The 19,369-nt window shown below is 41.2% G+C and overlaps 1 protein-coding gene across 1 annotated transcript in view; it reads left to right on the forward strand.

Moving 5' to 3' along the window:
- LOC117875514 (CUB and sushi domain-containing protein 1-like) overlaps positions 1-19,369 on the forward strand; it is a 1,845,931-nt gene that overhangs the window by 1,228,841 nt on the left and 597,721 nt on the right. Inside the window, exon 9 of the mRNA XM_034766897.1 lies at positions 15,975-16,099. Coding sequence (XP_034622788.1) covers positions 15,975-16,099 — 125 coding nt within the window. The remainder of the gene's footprint in view (positions 1-15,974; positions 16,100-19,369) is intronic.

The following is a 19,369-nucleotide window of genomic DNA, read 5'->3' on the forward strand; positions in this document are numbered from 1 at the left end:
TCACCTCATTGCGATGGTGGACCAATCACGAGAAGGTCCCAGGGGAGAAGGGGGAGTTCTGTTTTACAACCCCCCTCACTCAATCGAGTGACCTGGACGCCTCGGACCTCTGCTGGGGTGCGCATCTCGGAGATCTTCAGACCCAGGGTATGTAGTCCTTGAAGGAGAAGGCACTACACATAAACTTCAAAGAACTCAGAGCTGTCTGCTTGGCATGTGGGGACTTCCTGCCCCACCTATCAGGAAAGGTGGTGAGAGTCCTGATGGAAAACACAGCCTCAATGTTCTACATCAACAGGCAAGTGGGAGCACACTCATCAGCTCTCTGCCAAGAGGCACTCCACTTCTGGAACTTCTGCCTCGACCTCGAGATCCACCTGGAGGCTTGTCCCCTCCCTGGCATCAAGAACACACTAGCCAATCACCTCAGCAGGGCCTTCTCTCACCATGAGTGGTTGCTCCACCTGGAAATAGCCTACATTATCTTTCAGAGTTGGGGAACTCCAAGTGGACCTGTTCGCCACTAGTCAAAACAGAAAATGTCATCGGTTTTGTTCTGGGTAAGGACTCCCTTCCCTATGCCTTCCTCCTATCATGTCTGGGGAGCCTGATGTACGCATTCCCTCTGATTCCACTCATCTCCAAGGTCCTGGCAAAGATACAGGGCACAGATCATCATGATCACCCTGGCATGGTCTCGCCAGCACTGGTTCAGCATGCTCATGAACCTAACAGTGGGTCTCCTCTGGCCTCTGCCCAACCAACCGGGCCTGTTGTCACAGGACCACGGTTGGCTCTTACATCCCAACCTCGCGTCCCTCCATCTCTTGGCATGGATGCTGTGTGGCTGAACCTGGAGCAGCGGACCTGTTCGGAGGAGGTCCAACAGGCCCTTCTGGAAAGTAGACTGACTTACCTGGCCAAGTGAATGAGGTTCTCGCACTGGGCATCCGAATGTGGCATCTCTCCCTTGCACTCTTCCATACAGTCTGTCTTAGACTACCTGCTTCATTTGAGGAACCAGGGCCTGGCACACACTTCCATTAGAGTGCACCTCAGGGCTATCTCCACTTTTTCACCCACCGATCCAAGGCCAGACTGTGTTTTCCCATGACATGATGGTCAGATTCCCGAGAGGGCTCGAGAGACTCTTCCCACAGGTACAGACCCCTGTCCCGCAGTGGGATTTTAACTTGGTCCTCTCTAGGCTCATGGGCCCGCCCTTTAATCTGCTGGGCTCTACCTGCTCCCTTTCCCACCTGTCATGGAAAGTTGCTTTCATGGTGGCGGTGAGACAAGTCTCTGAGATTAAAGCCTGGACTTCAGAACCACCGTACATGGTCTTCTACAAAGAAAAGGATTCAGCTGTGGCCCTACTCAGCCTTCCTGCTGAAGGTGGTATCCACCTTCCATATGAACAAGGACATCTTCCTCCCAGTGTTCTGTCCCAAACCATACAAGACCAGCGAAGAAAGGCGTCTTCATGCACTGGACATCTGAAGGGCTTTGGCTTTTCCCCTAGAATATACCAAGTCTTTCATAAATCAGCTCAGCTCTTCATTGCTACAGAGGATAGGATGAAAGGCCTTCCGCTGTCCTCACAGAGGATTTCCAACTGGATCACCTCTTGCATTAGGACCTGTTATGACCTGGCAGGTGTCTCGCTGCCACCAATTGTCAGAGCCCACTCAACTAGAGCTCAAGCATCTTCGGTGGCCTTCCTGGTGCACATCCCTGTCCAGGACATCTGTAAAGCCACGAAGTGGTCCTCTGTCCACACATTCATGGTACATTATGCCATCATTCAGCAGCCCAGAGACTACGCTGGGTTCAGCAGAGCTGTGTTGCAATCTACACGTTCGTGAACTCCTACCCACCTCTAGGGGTACTGTTTAGGAGTCACCTAATATGGAATGGACATGAGCAAGCACTTAAAGAAGAAAAGACAGTTACCTTTTCCGTAACTGGTGTTTTTTGAGATGTGTTGCTCATGTCCATTCCAAACCCGCCCTCCTTCCCCACTGTTGGAGTTTCTGGCAAGAAGATCTGAGGGTGGGGGGAGCCAGCAGTGCCCCTTATACCATGCCATGCGGGCACCACTCCAGGGGGCTCCAGAGCCGGTCCTCTATGGATACTGCTGAGGGAAAAGCTTCAGGCACTGGAGTAAGTGGTGAGCACACACACCTAATATGGAATGGACATGAACAACACATCTTAAAGAATACAAGTTACGGAAAAGGTAACTGTCTTTTTCAGTATTTCTTTTTAATATATTTCCCCATTGATACATTGGAACTGCAATATACATTGTTTTATTACTTTCATGTAAATGGTCCAATTTGCCTTGCTAATCAATCCCTATAGTTAAGTGTTTCAACTGTTCTTTAACAACTCAATGCTTATTAGTGCTGTAAGTTATTGAACAAAGAAACTGCCCTATAGTATTCTCTGTATAATTTTCCTTTTAGATGGATAAAGGCTAATTGAAATGTGTACAGTATAATAAGTATAGGGCAGGATCTCTATCCATATAAATGCATGTTTCTCCTCTAGATAGTACTCAAAGGAGGTCATGTCTAGTTTTTGTGGTACCCTGACTAATATAAGGCAATATACTAATATAATACCTCCTGCAGGGTATTATGATCCGCACTGTGTATGAGTGTAGTAAGGTTCGGCAGCTGAACAGGTCAGAAGTGATTCACTGGAAAGGTCATTGTGTTGCCTCAATTCAGAGGGGGGAGTTTCACAAAATAGGATAATGTTGGCCCCTGCATTTCCTCTTTCAAGTCGTGCATGTGGTCCATGGTCTGTTGGGTGAACGAGATTAGGAAAAGACAAACACTACCCCAAAGGCATAGTACATATTTAACACATGTCTAGGGCGAGTTTTGTCTTGAAATTTGGTAGCTTAACTGATGAACTAAATAGACCTCAATTAGTTTTTTTCTAATTAAAGTGTCTGCTAACTATTACCTAGGGGTCTAGACACACATTTGCAATTTAGTTTAGGACCCAATCTGGGACTTGACATCTGAAATGTAATTTATTTCAAGGAATTTAGAAACGACCAATGTGAATAATACCTTAGTGTTAAATAGTGCCTGTTGTACCTGGGGAGGGAATGAGCAGCTGGGGAAGGACAGGAAGTAGAGGATCATGTTGGAAGCTTTAAAAGTATTTTAGATAGAGATCTCAATGTCCGGGAAATAAAAAATAATATACTTATAGTTCAACTGTTAGGTTGTACTGATAGCAAGGCTTGTGCTATGTAATGCGATAAACCAGTTGTGCACTTTCTAAATGTCCAAACTATTAGCCTATCATACAAGTAGTATGCTGAAATACATGACCATTAAAGTGGCTTGTGTTTCTCTGGAAATAGCCTTCATTTAAAACACACACACACACACACACACACACACACACACACACACACACACACACACACACAACCCCCACCATTGGTAAATTAATCTAAGTAGTAGTAGAAAAACGCGAGAGTTTTTGTTCTTACCATGGTTGAAATATAGGCTTGTTGATACTAGTGAACTTCAAGACATATCTAAAGTCATTGTCCGCTTATGTCAGTCAAATGAAATGTCAGTCTCCTCTCATTACACTGTATTTACATCATATAATGTTGACAGCGCTGTTTGTTCCTTTAAGGGAAAACTTTCACCTTATCTCATTTATTTGTTAGATGGAATTGTGAGGATTCTAATTCCGATTTTAAATATTGGAAACTATTAGTTAAAATATACAAAGTATCAAGATGTAGGCTGGACATTTTTAAGACAATATGTTAAATGAATTGACCATGATTTTTGAGATTTAGTCAACCAAAGAAACTAATATTTATTTAATACATGTGTTTCTACCAAAACAAGACAATTCCGTGTATTGATTTCTGAAGCAAAAGGTTTGTAGCCTTAAAATTCCACCTGTTCTGCTGGGGAATTCCTTTCCTTTTCAGGAAAATTCCATTGAATACTTGGAGAGCAACAAGTGCCTGTTTTTAAAAAAAACAAAACACTAACTTCCTGAAGTCCATTAAGAAATGTAAGGCTCTAGAACTGTAAATTAACGCCAGTACTTCAAGGATTTATTCATATTCCTTATATTACCTCCTCTGAGTAGTCCCACTGACTTCAGCAGCAACTGCTCATAGGGTGACTTCAGCAGAGCCAGGATTTCAATGCGAGTTTTGCCATTGACCTCAATAGAGCCAGGATTTCATCCACTTGTGTGAAGTTAAACATGTCTCTTTCAGTATTAAGACTTATGTTTGCAAATTGTGTTCACCTTCTTTGAGTCTTGCTTTAAAACAATGGTTGCCCCATCACAACAACAATTGCTATTGATTTCATAAGCCTGCTACACACAGAGACATAAGTCATGGTAAAAGCACTGACTGAACTAGTTTGCTAATGTACCACCATCTCCAAACCCCCTGCACAGGCATGCACAATTCCACCCTGATTATGTTATGTCTGTAGGACAGGTACAGTTACTAAATATCACTGACACCTTGGATTGATTTGGTATGAGCTAATATAAATCTATCATGGATTTCACTTGTCTTTGGGGACACATTTTAAACACTTTTTAAAATGTTAAACTTTTTATGTACACATTTTTTCTGATCACTCATATTTAAGCCTATAAACAAAGGAAAGAACTTCATTTGAAAAGAACATCTAAGGTTTTGCATTGGGACATACTAACTGGGAAAGTTTGGGAAAATAAATCTTCCTTGCTATTTTAATTTTCAGTGGATTATTGCAATAAATATAATTAACTGTCTTTATCATTCCCCTTGTTAGATGCTTGTTTGACTCAGGGGTATAATATCAAAAGACTATAGCTTTGTTACAGGCATGAAATACTCCAGGGAATGACTTTTTTTCTAAATAGATGAATGGAAACATTACTAAAACAAAATTTAATGTTCTGTAACTGTTAAATATCCATCTTAACCCAAAATATTTACTTCCTTCTGAATTTACTTAGGAAGACATGAGTTCAGGTTCTCTGTTTTTACTTGTGATGGCTGTTGAAGTTTTAATGGGACTGCATGTTGACTAAGATATTTTCAATGTAAGTAAGGGTCATAGAATCAGGCCAAGTTCCTGATTCCAATTATTTCAATGGGAAATTTGCCTGTAACTTCAATGGGATTAAGATTTTGCTCCTAATATGTCTTTATTATGAGGCTCTTACTCACAACAGTGAGCAGTCAGTGGGATTTCTTGTCTGTGACTGCACCTCAGTGTGAGTAAGGGGTTCACAAATATGCACTCTAAGTTCCAAGGGGCTAGTCTACTCTGGAGACAATAGAAAAATGGCACCTTCTGACTCAGATCTACATCCTGTGATTCGTATCAGACAGCTAAAATGGCAAATAACACTGGTCTACAATTTTTGAGAAGTCATCTGCTTCAGAGATAAAATGTGCTATTTATTATGTATTTTGATGTGCTGAATTCAAATATGACAATTAAAACAACTAACTACTGTTTCTAAGATATTTAAGTTTTTACATTTTATGTCTATGTATATTGTGTAGATAGTAGAGTTTTAATCATAAATTGTAAACCTAGGTCTTTTCATGTGTTTATGGTTGCTTTACATGATAATATTTCACCTGTCCTGTTTATGTGACACTTTAAAAATCAGCAAAAGGGTTATATAAATAAAATTTATTATGAAACAAAAGGCAAAAAACTATTATGTACATAGTTTAGTCCTATTCAGTGTCTACTCGGCGCTTCTTGGCTTGTCTCTTGTATTCATTAAATGAAGCATCTCTTGTCACTGTCCAGCAATAGTCTGCAAGCATTGATGGGCTCCATTGCCCTGATAGCGTTTCTCCATTGTTGCAATGTCCTGGTGAAATTGCTCGCCGTGCTCGTCGCTCACTGCTCCGCAGTTCGGTGGAAAAAAAATTTAGATGAGAGTGCAAAAAATGTATCTTTAGTGACATGTTGCAACCAACGCTTTTGTATGCCTTGAGGAGGTTTTCCACCAACAACCTGTAGTTGTCTGCCTTGTTGTTTCCGAGAAAATTTATTGCCACCAACTGGAAGGCTTTCCATGCCGTCTTTTCCTTGCCACGCAGCGCATGGTCAAATGCATCATCTCGAAGAAGTTCACGAATCTGAGGACCAACAAAGACACCTTCCTTTATCTTAGCTTCACTTAACCTTGGAAATTTTCCATGGAGGTACTTGAAAGCTGCTTGTGTTTTGTCAATGGCCTTGACAAAGTTCTTCATCAGACCCAACTTGATGTGTAAGGGTGGTAACAAAATCTTCCTTGATTCAACAAGTGGTGGATGCTGAACACTTTTCCTCCCAGGCTCCAATGACTGTCGGAGTGGCCAATCTTTCTTGATGTAGTGGGAATCTCTTGCACGACTATCTCATTCGCAGAGAAAACAGCAGTACTTTGTGTATCCAGTCTGCAGACCAAGCAAGAGAGCAACAACCTTCAAATTGCCACAAAGCTGCCACTGATGTGGGTCATAGTTTATGCACCTCAAAAGTTGTTTCATGTTGTCCTAGGTTTCCTTCATATGGACTGCATGACCAACTGGAATTGATGGCAAAACATTGCCATTATGCAGTAAAACAGCTTTAAGACTCGTCTTCCATGAATCAATGAACAGTCTCCACTCATCTAGATCGTGAACGATGTTGAGGGCTGCCATCACACCATCGATGTTGTTGCAGGCTACAAGATCACCTTCCATGAAGAAGAATGGGACAAAATCCTTCTGATGGTCACGGAACATGGAAACCCTAACATCACCTGCCAGGAGATTCCACTGCTGTAGTCTGGAGCCCAACAGCTCCGCCTTACTCTTGGGTAGTTCCAAATCCCTGACAAGGTCATTCAGTTCACCTTGTGTTATGAGGTGTGGTTCAAAGGAGGAGGATGGGAGAAAATGTGGGTCCTGTGACATTGATGGTTCAGGACCAGAAGTTTCATCCTCTTCCTCGTGTGACTCAAGTGAGAATGATTCTGGTGCATCAGGAACCAGCAGTCCTTCTCCGTGGGGTACTGGGCGTATAGCTGATGGAATGTTTGGATAATGCACAGTTCACTTTTTCTTTGACACAGCTTTCCCAACTGGAGGCACCATGCAGAAGTAACAATTGCTGGTATGATCTGTTGGCTCTCTCCAAATCATTGGCACTGCAAAAGGCTTAGATTTCCTTTTCCTGTTCAACCACTGGCGAAGATTTGTTGCAGCATATGTGTGGGGCCCACCTCTTGTCCTGATCTCCAATTTTGCAGCCAAAATAAAGGGGATAGGCTTTCTTAACCATAGTGGTTATACTGCGCTTTTGTGATGCAAAAGTCACTTCACCACAAACATAGCAGAAGTTATCTGCACTGCTCACACAAGTACGAGGCATCTCTGCTCACTTTGGCTAAACAGAAATGTGTCCCTTTGCAAAGTCAAACACTGACAAATAAGAGAGCATGGCACTGTATGATTTCTAGAGCTGATATAGGGCAATTTGTTCAGCAGAGTGATGTAAGCTTCGTTATGATTGCATCATCCATGACTTCTAGGAATAACGTGATGCAATTCATATCATGTATGATGCAATACCAGCTTCAGATTGCATCATTCATTGTTTTGCCTAAAAAGCAAGTACTGTCCAAACCCAGTCATAGATTTAGTCATTGATCCAGTCAAAGATGTATTTTAGTCATTTCTGGTTTAAATTGAGATCCCTTCCCTTTATAACTCACTTATCCTCCACCATTCCCAAGTCAAGGGTCGTATATACTGACCCAATAGCATATCTTGAAAACTAGAGCCAATCAACAATTTTAAGCATCATTTTTGTTCTCAGTGACCCAGAATTAGTGAAGTTTGGCTACGTTTATTTCAGAAGCTTTTTGGCTGTAGAGCAGTGTAATACATTCTTTGCTATATCCTGATATCCCTCTGAAGCATGTGGGGTTTGACAGAATGAGCTAGATTCTATTTTCTGCATATTCCTCAACAGAACTGTTAAATAGTTCCATTTGCAGGATAAAATTCTGCCCTAAATTGCAACCACACAGAAGAATTGTAATCTCAAATTCTGTCACACTTGTCCATAATGTGTTGCGCTCTATTCTCTTCTGTTCTTCCTCCCTGCTCCTCACGCACGTGCTGGCTGAGGTAGCTGGCCTGGTGCACAGTGTGTTTCATGTACTGCATGCTGGGTAATAACATGAGGACTTCCAACTTTCTTAAACTAAACTGTCTCTTTTTAAAAAGACCTATTTACAGAGCTGCTGCAACTGTTACTAGCATTCTAGTCACATATAGTCACACACTGACTTTATGGTACCATCTCCAAAATCTTCCCTCCTCCAACTTATGCTCCTCCCTCCACGTTCCATGCAGCTTGCTATGCAGTGGAGAAGTAAGCTCCTCCACATAAAGGAAGGAAGCAACTACTTCCTTCCAAGTGCAATGGAAGAATTGGGGAGGAATTGTGACTCACAATGTAACCTTACAAAAGCACAAAAAATACATACATGTAACTCTAGACAGAATATTGTCTGCTGAATCTTTACTGGAGACAGGGTTGTAATAAAGAATTAACTCAATTTGACTGTGAGGTCCTAAGCTAAATACAGTTGGTGGGAAAAATAAAACCCATCCTTCTCCTCCATGGCCTGTTTACTTGTAAATTGACATGTTTCAGAGTAACAGCCGTGTTAGTCTGTATCCGCAAAAAGAAGAACAGGAGTACTTGTGGCACCTTAGAGACTAACAAATTTATTAGAGCATAAGCTTTCGTGGACTACAGCCCACTTCTTCGGATGCATATAGAATGGAACATATATTGCGGAGATATATATACACACATACAGAGAGCATAAACAGGTGGGAGTTGTCTTACCAACTCTGAGAGGCCAATTAATTAAGAGAAAAAAAACTTTTGAAATGATAATCAAGCTAGCCCAGTACAGACAGTTTGATAATAGGTGTGAGAGTACTTACAAGGGGAGATAGAGAACACTTTAACCTGTCTGGTCATTCAGTGGCAGACCTGCGGGTGGCTATATTACAACAGAAAAACTTCAAAAACAGACTCCAAAGAGAGACTGCTGAGCTAGAATTGATATGCAAACTAGACACAATCAACTCCGGTTTGAATAAGGACTGGGAATGGCTGAGCCATTACAAACATTGACTCTATCTCCCCTTGTAAGTACTCTCACACCTATTATCAAACTGTCTGTACTGGACTAGCTTGATTATCACTTCAAAAGTTTTTTTTCTCTTAATTAATTGGCCTCTCAGAGTTGGTAAGACAACTCCCACCTGTTTATGCTCTCTGTATGTGTGTATATATATCTCCTCAATATATGTTCCATTCTATATGCATCTGAAGAAGTGGGCTGTAGTCCACGAAAGCTTATGCTCTAATAAATTTGTAAATTGAGAATTTCATCCTAAAATAATTGAGACCATAAATATGGTCCCCCACAATTCCACAATGCCATTTTCAGAGGGCTACTTTTCAGAGTGGAACCAAATATTAAGCAAATTGATTATGAAAAAAAGTTATTTGCTTTCAAACCACTGGTGGTGGTGGTGGTGGTGGTAATAATAATAATAATTAATAATAATACCAAAAGTGTGGTTCTAATATTTCACTCTTAGCTTCAGTTCATCTATATATTCCAGTCCTAACTTTATGGTAAGATTATTTTGCTTTACCTCAGTCAACCCAGATAATCTCCTTATATGGGGGGAGGAAGGATGTTTTTGTGTTTGAGGCATTGCACTTGGACTCCGGAGATCTAGGTTAGGTTTCTGGCTCTACCAGAGATTTCCTATATGAGCACTTATTCTTTCTGTATCTCCATTCCCGTGTATAAACTGGGGATAATAGGGATCATCATTGTGAGCAAGCATGCAAATGTACAGGGCACTGATGCTTCTCCCAAGCTCCCACATTGTGCTCCAGAATGTAATCTTTCAAATTTTTTTTGAAGAAAAGGAACACTCTAGCACTTATGATGGGGAGAAAATCTTCAAAATATGATCCATGTGTGGTCTCTCTCTGAGTCTGCTGAGAGCCTGAAACAATAGCTCTGAGGAATGTATTGCCCCATTCATCTCAAACAAATGTTAATGCAGAACCCAATGATCATTTAAATGCCAATATTGTTAACTACTTCACTGCTAATCAAAGCATGTGAGAAGGAGGATCATATTATAAAGATTTACACTACAAGTAATATATTATTTTGGCACCACAATTGTCTTGAAGTTACCACCATTAACTGTGGTTTTTTTTGTTTTTTGTTTTGTTTTTTAACTCAAAAAGGAGTCAATTCCAAAAAGTCTACTACTGTAATGCCAGGGAGGCCTCTGAGCTTCACCTAGTTGGAGCCAGGCCCAAGGAACCCAGCAAGCCCATGGGTGTATTTGAACCCCACTGAAGGGAAGCTAACCTCAAGGACCTTCAAGGAACCACAGAGCAGATGTAATCATATTTTAACATCTGGTGTAAGTGAATGGTGTCTCTGGTGAAAGGACTTTATTTTGTGGATGAAGCTTTGATTGTGGGCAGACCATGCTATTTCTATTTTCCACTCCCCCACATTTGACCCTGGGGAGATAATACTCTATTACCTAACAGCACTGTTGTAAGGATAAATCCTTTCATGTTTTTAAGGTACTCAGATAGTGCAGCAAGTAGCATATAACCACCGATACCAGTCAGCTCTGTGTCCTTGGGGAAACAGGGCACAGTATCCAGTCTGTCTGACTCATGAAGCCCTACTCCCCGTTCCCCCACCCCGCCTCTGCTTGAACCAAAACCGATCAGAGAAAAGACTTACAGAAAGCAATGAAAAGGCAGTGGGAGATGCATCTAAACCCCTCCTGACAAGGGTGATAGGATTAAGGCAACTCCCCTAGCCTCATCTGCATCAAAGATGAGACAGGGAGGCATCTCTATTAGCATACAGAATGGAGAACAGAGATTCCAAGGCAAGAACCGCACTGAACTTTGGGACCAGAAAAGCAAGGAAGCACTGCATCATGAGGGAATTTCTGCTCCCGTTGTTAATGAATCTGTGCCTGCATACACCCAGCTCAGCAGTTATCAGACTAATCCTATTAATGAATCCTTGATTGATATCCAAAATACTGAAGCTGCCTAATTGTATTGTGAGCTCCTTTGAAGGACCACCACCCATAGCTAGGAATTATCAGTTTCTGTTGTCTAGCATAAAGAAAACCCTTGAATCATCAGTTTACCCATAAACAAATCTAGTGTTCTCCCTTGAAACGTTGTTTCCCTACAAAACCCCCTACCCATGCTCAAGTAAGTGTTCTGATGCCTGGACCCAAACTCTGCATCAGTTCCACTGGGACTTCATCTTCTCCTGACTGATTGTGCTGGGGGATCTGCCTGTCTCCAGCACTCAGGACCCTGAGCTACCACCATCACCTGAGAACCCCGACCAGTTCAAGCTTCATGGAGTGGTGAAACCCCAGCTCGCGCTCTCTCTGTTTTCTACCTCAGGTATAACTCTTTAACCCTGACTTTTTTGAACAGGTATAGTTTTCTATATATGACGTTTGTAATCTTTTATAATGTAAGTGTTGTTTGTTTTAGACTCTCTTTGTGTGGTTATCACTATTATTCAATAAATAATGTATGGTTAAACTGGTTGCTATCCTCCCTCGTGGGCGCTCTCTCTCTCTCTCTCTCTCTCTCTCTCTGTGAACTTGATTCTTTTGTGTTTTTGGCTTCCCCATTTACTCTGCAGCAACACTCCTCTTACCTAAGCTAAAGGTCCCTGTAGCGTCCAAAAATACTGTGGGGTTTGCTCATCAAGTGGGTTACTACCCGAACAATTGTAATGTGAAAGTGGGGATAGGGACGTGCTGAACCTGTGGCATATGAGGGTGGCAACTTGGAAGTGCTGCTCGACCCAGTCCCCTGAGTCCAAGGGCATATAAGGGTGGCAGCCTGGAAGTGCTGTTCGACCCAGCCTGCTCAGGCTTACTCTATTCCGGTGCGGTACCTGTGGCATATAAGGGTGGCATCTTGGAAATCCTGCTTGACCCAGCCCACTGAGTCCAGGGACATATAAGGGGTCAGCTTGAGAGTGCTGATTGACCTGGTCCACTTAAGACTTGCTCTGTTAGAGAGAGAGTGTGTCTGTGTCTGTCTGTGTGTCTGGTTCTGGGGCTGGAAGAACCCAGCCCTGGGGAACCTAGGTCCTGCAGGATAGCTCCATTGGGAGGATACTTGCAGAAGGGAGAAGTAGAGCTCCATATGAAAACACAAGTGACACAAGCAGTACATTGATAGAATTACAGGAGCCCTCCCCTCCCCCCAGAAGAATAACCCTAATAAATGAACGTACCCCAAAGTAACAGGCAAATCAGGTAACACCACCTGTACATAAAAACTCATATCAGTGCATTCAGTCATTCATCATTTATCCAAAGTCCCATTTTTCTGAAATAAAAAGCCTCTCCAATTGTAGCCAGTAGGATTATGAGGGGGCCAAGATTATTTCTTGCCTCATAAATGTTTACTCCTCACCTGCAAACAGCATGAAACCAATACTATTCTGTATATTAGGACTCCCTTTTAGTGGCTACATAAAGGAGCTGCTGAATATACAAAAATAAAAAATTCAATTGGATTTTTTCCCTCTGTGTAATAACACATTTAGCTATTCTCTTGGGAAAAATAATGCTGTTCTTTGCTTCACATTGATTTTAGAAAAAAAAATTGAAATATTTTGTGGAGAACAAAAGAAAGGCAATATGTTTTTGTAGCTTCAAGTAAAGACCCCAGAAGCTGCTATTGCACTTGTCAGGAAATGATGACTGTGGATATTCTGCTGAGCTGCAACATGTGAAAAGGCACTATTCAACAGCTTCCCAAGACTGCATAAAGACACCTAGTGATTTAGATTGATGGAAAGGGTGAGGGTTCATTTTCAAGTTAGTCTAGACACTGCTGATTCAGTGGTGACAAGTCCTTTGACAAGGGTTTCATCGTTTTAAACATAATAATGACATTCTAATATTCCAATACCTTCTTGTGTGCTTTGTGATTTTAACCTGTTAGTTCCTTCCTCGAACTCCCTTCCCTCCCCTCTCTCGCCCAACACTTAACACTGCACTTAAGTTTAATAAGAGACAGAGTGTCTCTCGGTGAATTAAAATGTGAGGAAGAAATGTCATTTAAATTAATGCTCAGCCTTGTACTCCCACCATATTTTCCTCTGATTTTAATATTTGTTTAATTAGAACAGAATCAACTCAATATTGAGTCAATTCCAACTTTTTTTTTTGTGGGAAGTCGCAACTTACCTAATTAGTTTTTAAAAAATTTAAATGAAATATACAATGGATTTATTTAAAAAATGTCCATGTTCCTTAATACCGGGGTGGAGGGCATAATGTTTCATATTTTTCCTATGAAATTTTTAAAAAATATTGTATTATTTCTCTTTGTCATGAATCTTTTTGTGTGTAGTTTCAATTCATTTTTTTTTGTTTTGACTCAAATCCAAATTAACACTCCTTTTTGAAATTTCAAAGGGAAGAGAAAAATGTTGCCATTATTCTCCATCCCCAGCCCCGCTCAGAGATAAAAGTGTGTGTGTGGGGGGGAGAGGGGGAGAATTTTGAAACTTGCCATTTTAACTATATGAATTACACTCACACAGTGTACAGGTAAAGTAAGGCATGTACCTATCTATGCCAAGAGTCCTAGACCATTGTGATAGCAAAGGTAACTCAACCAATCACTACTCTTACTCTACAGCTAATTTGTATGCAACAATTTCATTGGTTGTATGAGGAAGACTGCACAGAGGGTGGATAATTTGGCCCAAGTGCCACACCTATGTGACAGTATGGGCTTTCAGTTACTAGTGGGCAATAATAGCACACTCAAATTCCAACTAAAGCAGCATTTCTCAATCTCCAAGTTGGCTACCCCTATAAAGTCAAACAATTGTGACCCATTTATACTATTGATTTATTTTAACTCTCATAGTAACAATAAGCCTATATAATTTAACTGTGTTTTGAGAGGTTGACATAAAATACTTGACTTTGACAGGTAAGGGTGTGCAGGAAGTGGGGATGTGAAATAGTCTTTTATACCGTAACAAAAATGTCAAGACCTTGATTGCCTTCTGTGATCCTTCCCCTTCAACCTCCATGGGGATCATGACCTGCAAGCTGAGAAACACTGAACTGGAGGAATTCCATATGTAGTGATTATTTCTCCCATGGTTGAAATACAGCCACTTCTTAAGTGAAATAGAGCAGCTGTTGAACACCACACAGCAAGATTACACAATATGTTAGTGCAGAAATAAAGAATACAACAACCAGTAGAAATTCTTAGGTGTGGAAAAAAGTACAGGTAGGCAGAGTGTTTTAAATACACAGTATTTTTATATTGTTTTGGAAAGCTGCGTTTAAGATAAACTCCACAATGGAGTATTTATAATATATTTTACATTAGAACTGGCTAGAACCCAAATTCCATGAGAAATTTCATTTTTTATTTTTCTGAACAGGAACAAATATCAAAATTTTGAAATTTTCTGTGGAATGAAATTCCAACCCTTCATTCTGGAAAAATAAAAAAAATTACTATTCAACCTTTCATTTTGTTTCAAAAAGTTGAAATTTATTTCGTTTTAACTTTGACTCAACTATTCTATTTGCATTAAGTCTAGATTATATCATCTAAGTGAAATATTTCAACATTATCAAAATGAATAATTTCAATAATTTTTCATTGAAAATTTTGATAAACTATTTTCCCACAAAATGTTTCAGTTTAATTGAATCAGCCTTTTCTGATGGGAAAACATATTGTTAGAAATGTTTTCAAGTGGCTATCTTGACTAGCATTTCAGGATGTAACATCAAAGTAGTAGCTATATTGCCATAGCTGTGTTATGTCCCAAACTGCCCCTCATACACCTTTGAGACTTTATTGTTACTGATCTGTGCCAGTCCTTAGTAGGACCTTTAAAACAGCTAGGTATTTTATCTGACACTGAAGGAAAAGTTCTTTAGACTGTTGTCTAGACGGCATGCATTGGTTTTGAAGTTACTTAAACAGATGCTTCCCGGGTTATGCAAACCCGACTTACGGAAATCCGCACTTACGGAAAAAGTTCCGTAAGTTCCATTCCGCCTTTTTTGGCGTAATTGTCAAGATACGTTCCCAACTTATGCAAAATTTGACTTACGTAAGTCGGGGAGCATCTGTATAGTAAGTTGGGTTTTTTTTGTTTGTTTTTTATATATATATTTTATAAATATATATAATAGTAACAGTCAGGGGTGAAAATAACTTAAGACTTACTGATACGGAGGCCCAGCTCCAGGCGCCGAGAAGGTCAGAGCCTCGGGCGGAAGGGGTGGGGCTGGGGGTCAGCCTCCCCCAGCCAGCCCTTCCATACTGCCCGGCAGCCCCTGGTGGCGATTTAAAGGGCCCAGGGCTCTGTCCGCTGCTGTCAGCCTCAGGCCCTTTTAAATCACCAGGCCCTGGGGTAGCTTCCCCTTTTGCCCCCCTGTCAGCAAAAGGGGCAGCGTATGGGCCCATTCTGGGGGCCACTTCTTACCGGTATGCTGGCCCACTTTCACCTCTGGTAACAGTAATCATCTTTCCCTACATTTGAGACCAAATTTATCCCTGGTTTAACCCTCTGAAATAAGTTTCAGAAGAGGATTAGTTTAGCACGGTTAGTTTTACATTTTTTCACTCAATGGTGGCTGGATTACATTCAGAGTTCTTACTCTGTAGAGTATAAGCTCTTTTTTTCTGAAAAAGGAGAACTTTCCCTTAAATTCTTCTTTGGATCTTGAATTAGTGGAGCTGTAGTTGTTTGATGAAGGATTTCTGTAATAAACTTAATCTTTCTCCTTTTCTTTCCATTACCCCCAGGGTGGGTGCAAGTGTACAGTTCTCCTGTGAGGATAATTATGTGCTCCAAGGTTCTAAGAGCATCACTTGCCAGAGAGTGACAGATACACTAGCTGCTTGGAGTGACCACAGGCCGATCTGTCGTGGTAAGATTTGACTCCTTTAACATTTTTTCCATTTTTTAAAAATCTAACTTGGTCTCTTTGTATTATTTTCCTGCCCTTTCTGATTTTTGCAAGTCCTTCCAATTTAATATCGTCTGCAAATTTTCGTATGGTGCTTTTAACTCCCTACATTAGATAATTAACAAAGATGTTAAATGAATCCTCTATTTTTCCTTATTGTTAAAAGAAAAAAAAAAGTATAATTCAGTTCTAAAGGGATGATAACCTGTTTAGAGACCCTCCCAAACCTAGAGATTAATTTGATTTGCATAGCTAAAACACCGTACAACACTTTGAGGATCAGATTGCAGCCAGTCTCTATGGAGCTGCAAGGTTTATTGTTTTAGGAGAGGTCTACACTATAAACATACATCAGTATAATTGTCACTCGGGGTGGGGGGTGTGTGGAAAAATTCACACCCCTAAGCAACATAGTTATACACACCTAACCCAGTGTGCAGACAGTGCTATGTCAATGTGAGGGCTTCTGCTGTTGGCATAGCTACTGCCTTTCACAGATGTGGAGTACCTTTGCAACCAGGGGCCTGGAGGGATGAGGCTGGAGAGTGACCCTACTGGGCTGGTACTAGGGTTGTGGTGCCAGGATTGACGTGCTGCTGCGAGTCGTCTGTGTCGCCTTGGCGGGTTGAAGAGAAGTGTACTCATTGAATAGTTGCAGTAATACCATATTAGTTTGCTGTCCTAATACACAAGCATGATAACAGATGAAATTAGTGAACCAATGGGCATAATTGAGGATGGCATTGTTAGTGACCCATTGCCTCCCTGGTTGCAGAATCTGGCTCCATCACTACTCAGGGTACAACCTCTATTTAAATAGACAGGCTTCCAAATGTGCCAATACTCTGCGTTCCTGTCATAACTATAAAGGGAAGGGTAACAGCTGTCCTGTGTACAGTACTATAAAATCCCTCCTGGCCAGAGACTCCAAAATCCTTTGCCCTGTAAAGGGTTAAGAAGCTCAGGTAACCTGGCTGGCATCTGACCAAACAACCAATAAGGGGACAAGATACTTTCAAATCTTGGGGGGGGGAAAGGCTTTTGTTTGTGCTCGTTGTTTGGGTGTTCGTTTGCTCTCGGAACTGAGAGGGACCAGACATCAATCGAGGTTCTCCACATCTTTCTAAACAAGTCTCTCCTATTTCAAACATGTAAGTAAATAGCCAGGCAAGGCGTGTTAGTTTTCCTTTGTTTTCTCAACTTGTAAATGTACCTTTTACTAGAGTGTTTATCTTTGTTTGCTGTACTTTGAACCTAAGACTAAAGGGGAGTCCTCTGAGCTCTTTAAGTTTGATTACCCTGTAAGGTTAATTTCCATACTGATTTTACAGAGATGATTTTTACCTTTTTCTTTAATTAAAAGCCTTCTTTTTAAGAACCTGATTGATTTTTCCTTGTTTTAGATCCAAGGGGGTTGGAACTGTATTCACCAGGAGTTGGTGGGATGAAGGAGGGGGAATGGTTAATGTCTCCTTGTTTTAGATCCCAGGGGGGTTGGAAGTGTATTCACCAGGAGTTGGTGGGAGGAAGGAGGGGAATGGTTAATTTCTCCTTGTTTTAAGATCCAAGGGGTTTGGATCTGTATTCACCAGGGAATTGGTGAAAGGTTTCTCAAGGCTTCCCAGGGAGTGAATCCATTGGGAATGGTGGCAGCGGACCAGAGCTAAGCTGGCAGTTAAGCTTAGAAGTTATCATGCAGGCCCCTACATTTGTACCCTAAAGTTCAAAGTGGGGATACATCCCTGACAGTTCTCATCTCATAAATTAAATGATACAATGCAACATACACTCATCATAGAATCATAGGACTGGAAGGGACCTTGAGAGGTCCTCTAGTCCAGTCCCCTGCACTCCCCTGGAACTATCTAGACCAACCCTGACAGATGTTTGTGTAACTTGCTGTTAAAAATCTCCAATGATGGAGATTCCACAACCTCCCTAGGCAATTTATTCCAGTACTTAACCACTCTGACAGTTAGGAAGTTTTTTCTAATGTTCAACCTAAACCGCCCTTGCTGCAATTTAAGCCTATTGATTCTTGTCCTATCCTCAGAGGTTTTCTCCCTCCTCCTTGTAACAACCTTTTATGTACTTGAAATCTGTTACCATGTCCTCTCTGTCTTCTCTTCTCCAGACTAAACAAACCCATTTTTTTCAATCTTCCCTCATAGGTCATGTTTTCTAGACCTTTAATCAATTGTTGCTCTTCTGTGGACTTTCTCCAATTTGTCCACATCTTTCCTGAAATGTGGTGCCCAGAACTGGACACAATACTTCATTTGAGGTCTAATCAGCACAGAGTAGAGTGAAAGAATTACTTCTCGTGTCTTGCTTACAATATTCCTGCTAATACATCCCAGAATGATGTTTGCTTTTTTTGCAACAGTGTTACACTGTTGATTCATAGTTAGCTTGTGATCCACTATGACCCCTAGATCCCTTTCCACAGTACTCCTTCCTAGGCAATTTCCCATTTTATGTGCAACTGATTGTTCCTTCGTAAGTGGAGTACTTTGCATTTCTCCTTACTGAATTTGGACTGTTAATCAGAGTTTGCTCCTTAAACAAGTAGCCATGTGGATAATAAAACAAACACAACCCACCAAAGCCTTCAGCCCACCCCATCGTCAAAAGCCCAAGGGAGAAAATGTAGGCTGTGGCTGACAAAGACAGGGAGTAAGTTTCACAGTTGAATTCTCACAGAAAGTATACCCTACCCTAACTCCTATTTATAGCTAATTCTACTGCCTATGCTAATCTGTGTAGTAAGCCATGAATTCTACCTGTATGCCATGGTATTTTGCATTAGCTTTGGTTTAAGAATCTGTCTTTAGATGTAGTCTCAGTTGCAGTCCTAGCTCTCTCTCTTGAGTTTAGATACTACTATCACAGTTAGATTGCAAGACAAGCCCAAAAGGATCCGGGAGGAGATGGAACTTGGCCCAGCCCTCTTCTCCATACCTCCTAGCACAACTGGCCAGCTGCAGTATGGGAAACACAAACTAAACCCTCCTACAAATTGGCACAGCAGGCTTTTCCTTGTCTGTGACTTTAAGCTCCAGGAAACATTGTACTTGCAGTTGGATGGGGCAGGTCCACACTCCCTCCAATGTTGGGCAGCAACTAAGAGCCAGTCTAGCCTTGAGTATTAATTTTATTATGAGTCCAACTCCCAGATTTTCTAATTACTGTATTTCTTTAATGTTAAAATTTCACCTCTCCAAAGCATCA

This window comes from Trachemys scripta, chromosome 3 (assembly GCF_013100865.1).
Source record: "Trachemys scripta elegans isolate TJP31775 chromosome 3, CAS_Tse_1.0, whole genome shotgun sequence".
Lineage (NCBI taxonomy): Eukaryota > Metazoa > Chordata > Testudines > Emydidae > Trachemys > Trachemys scripta.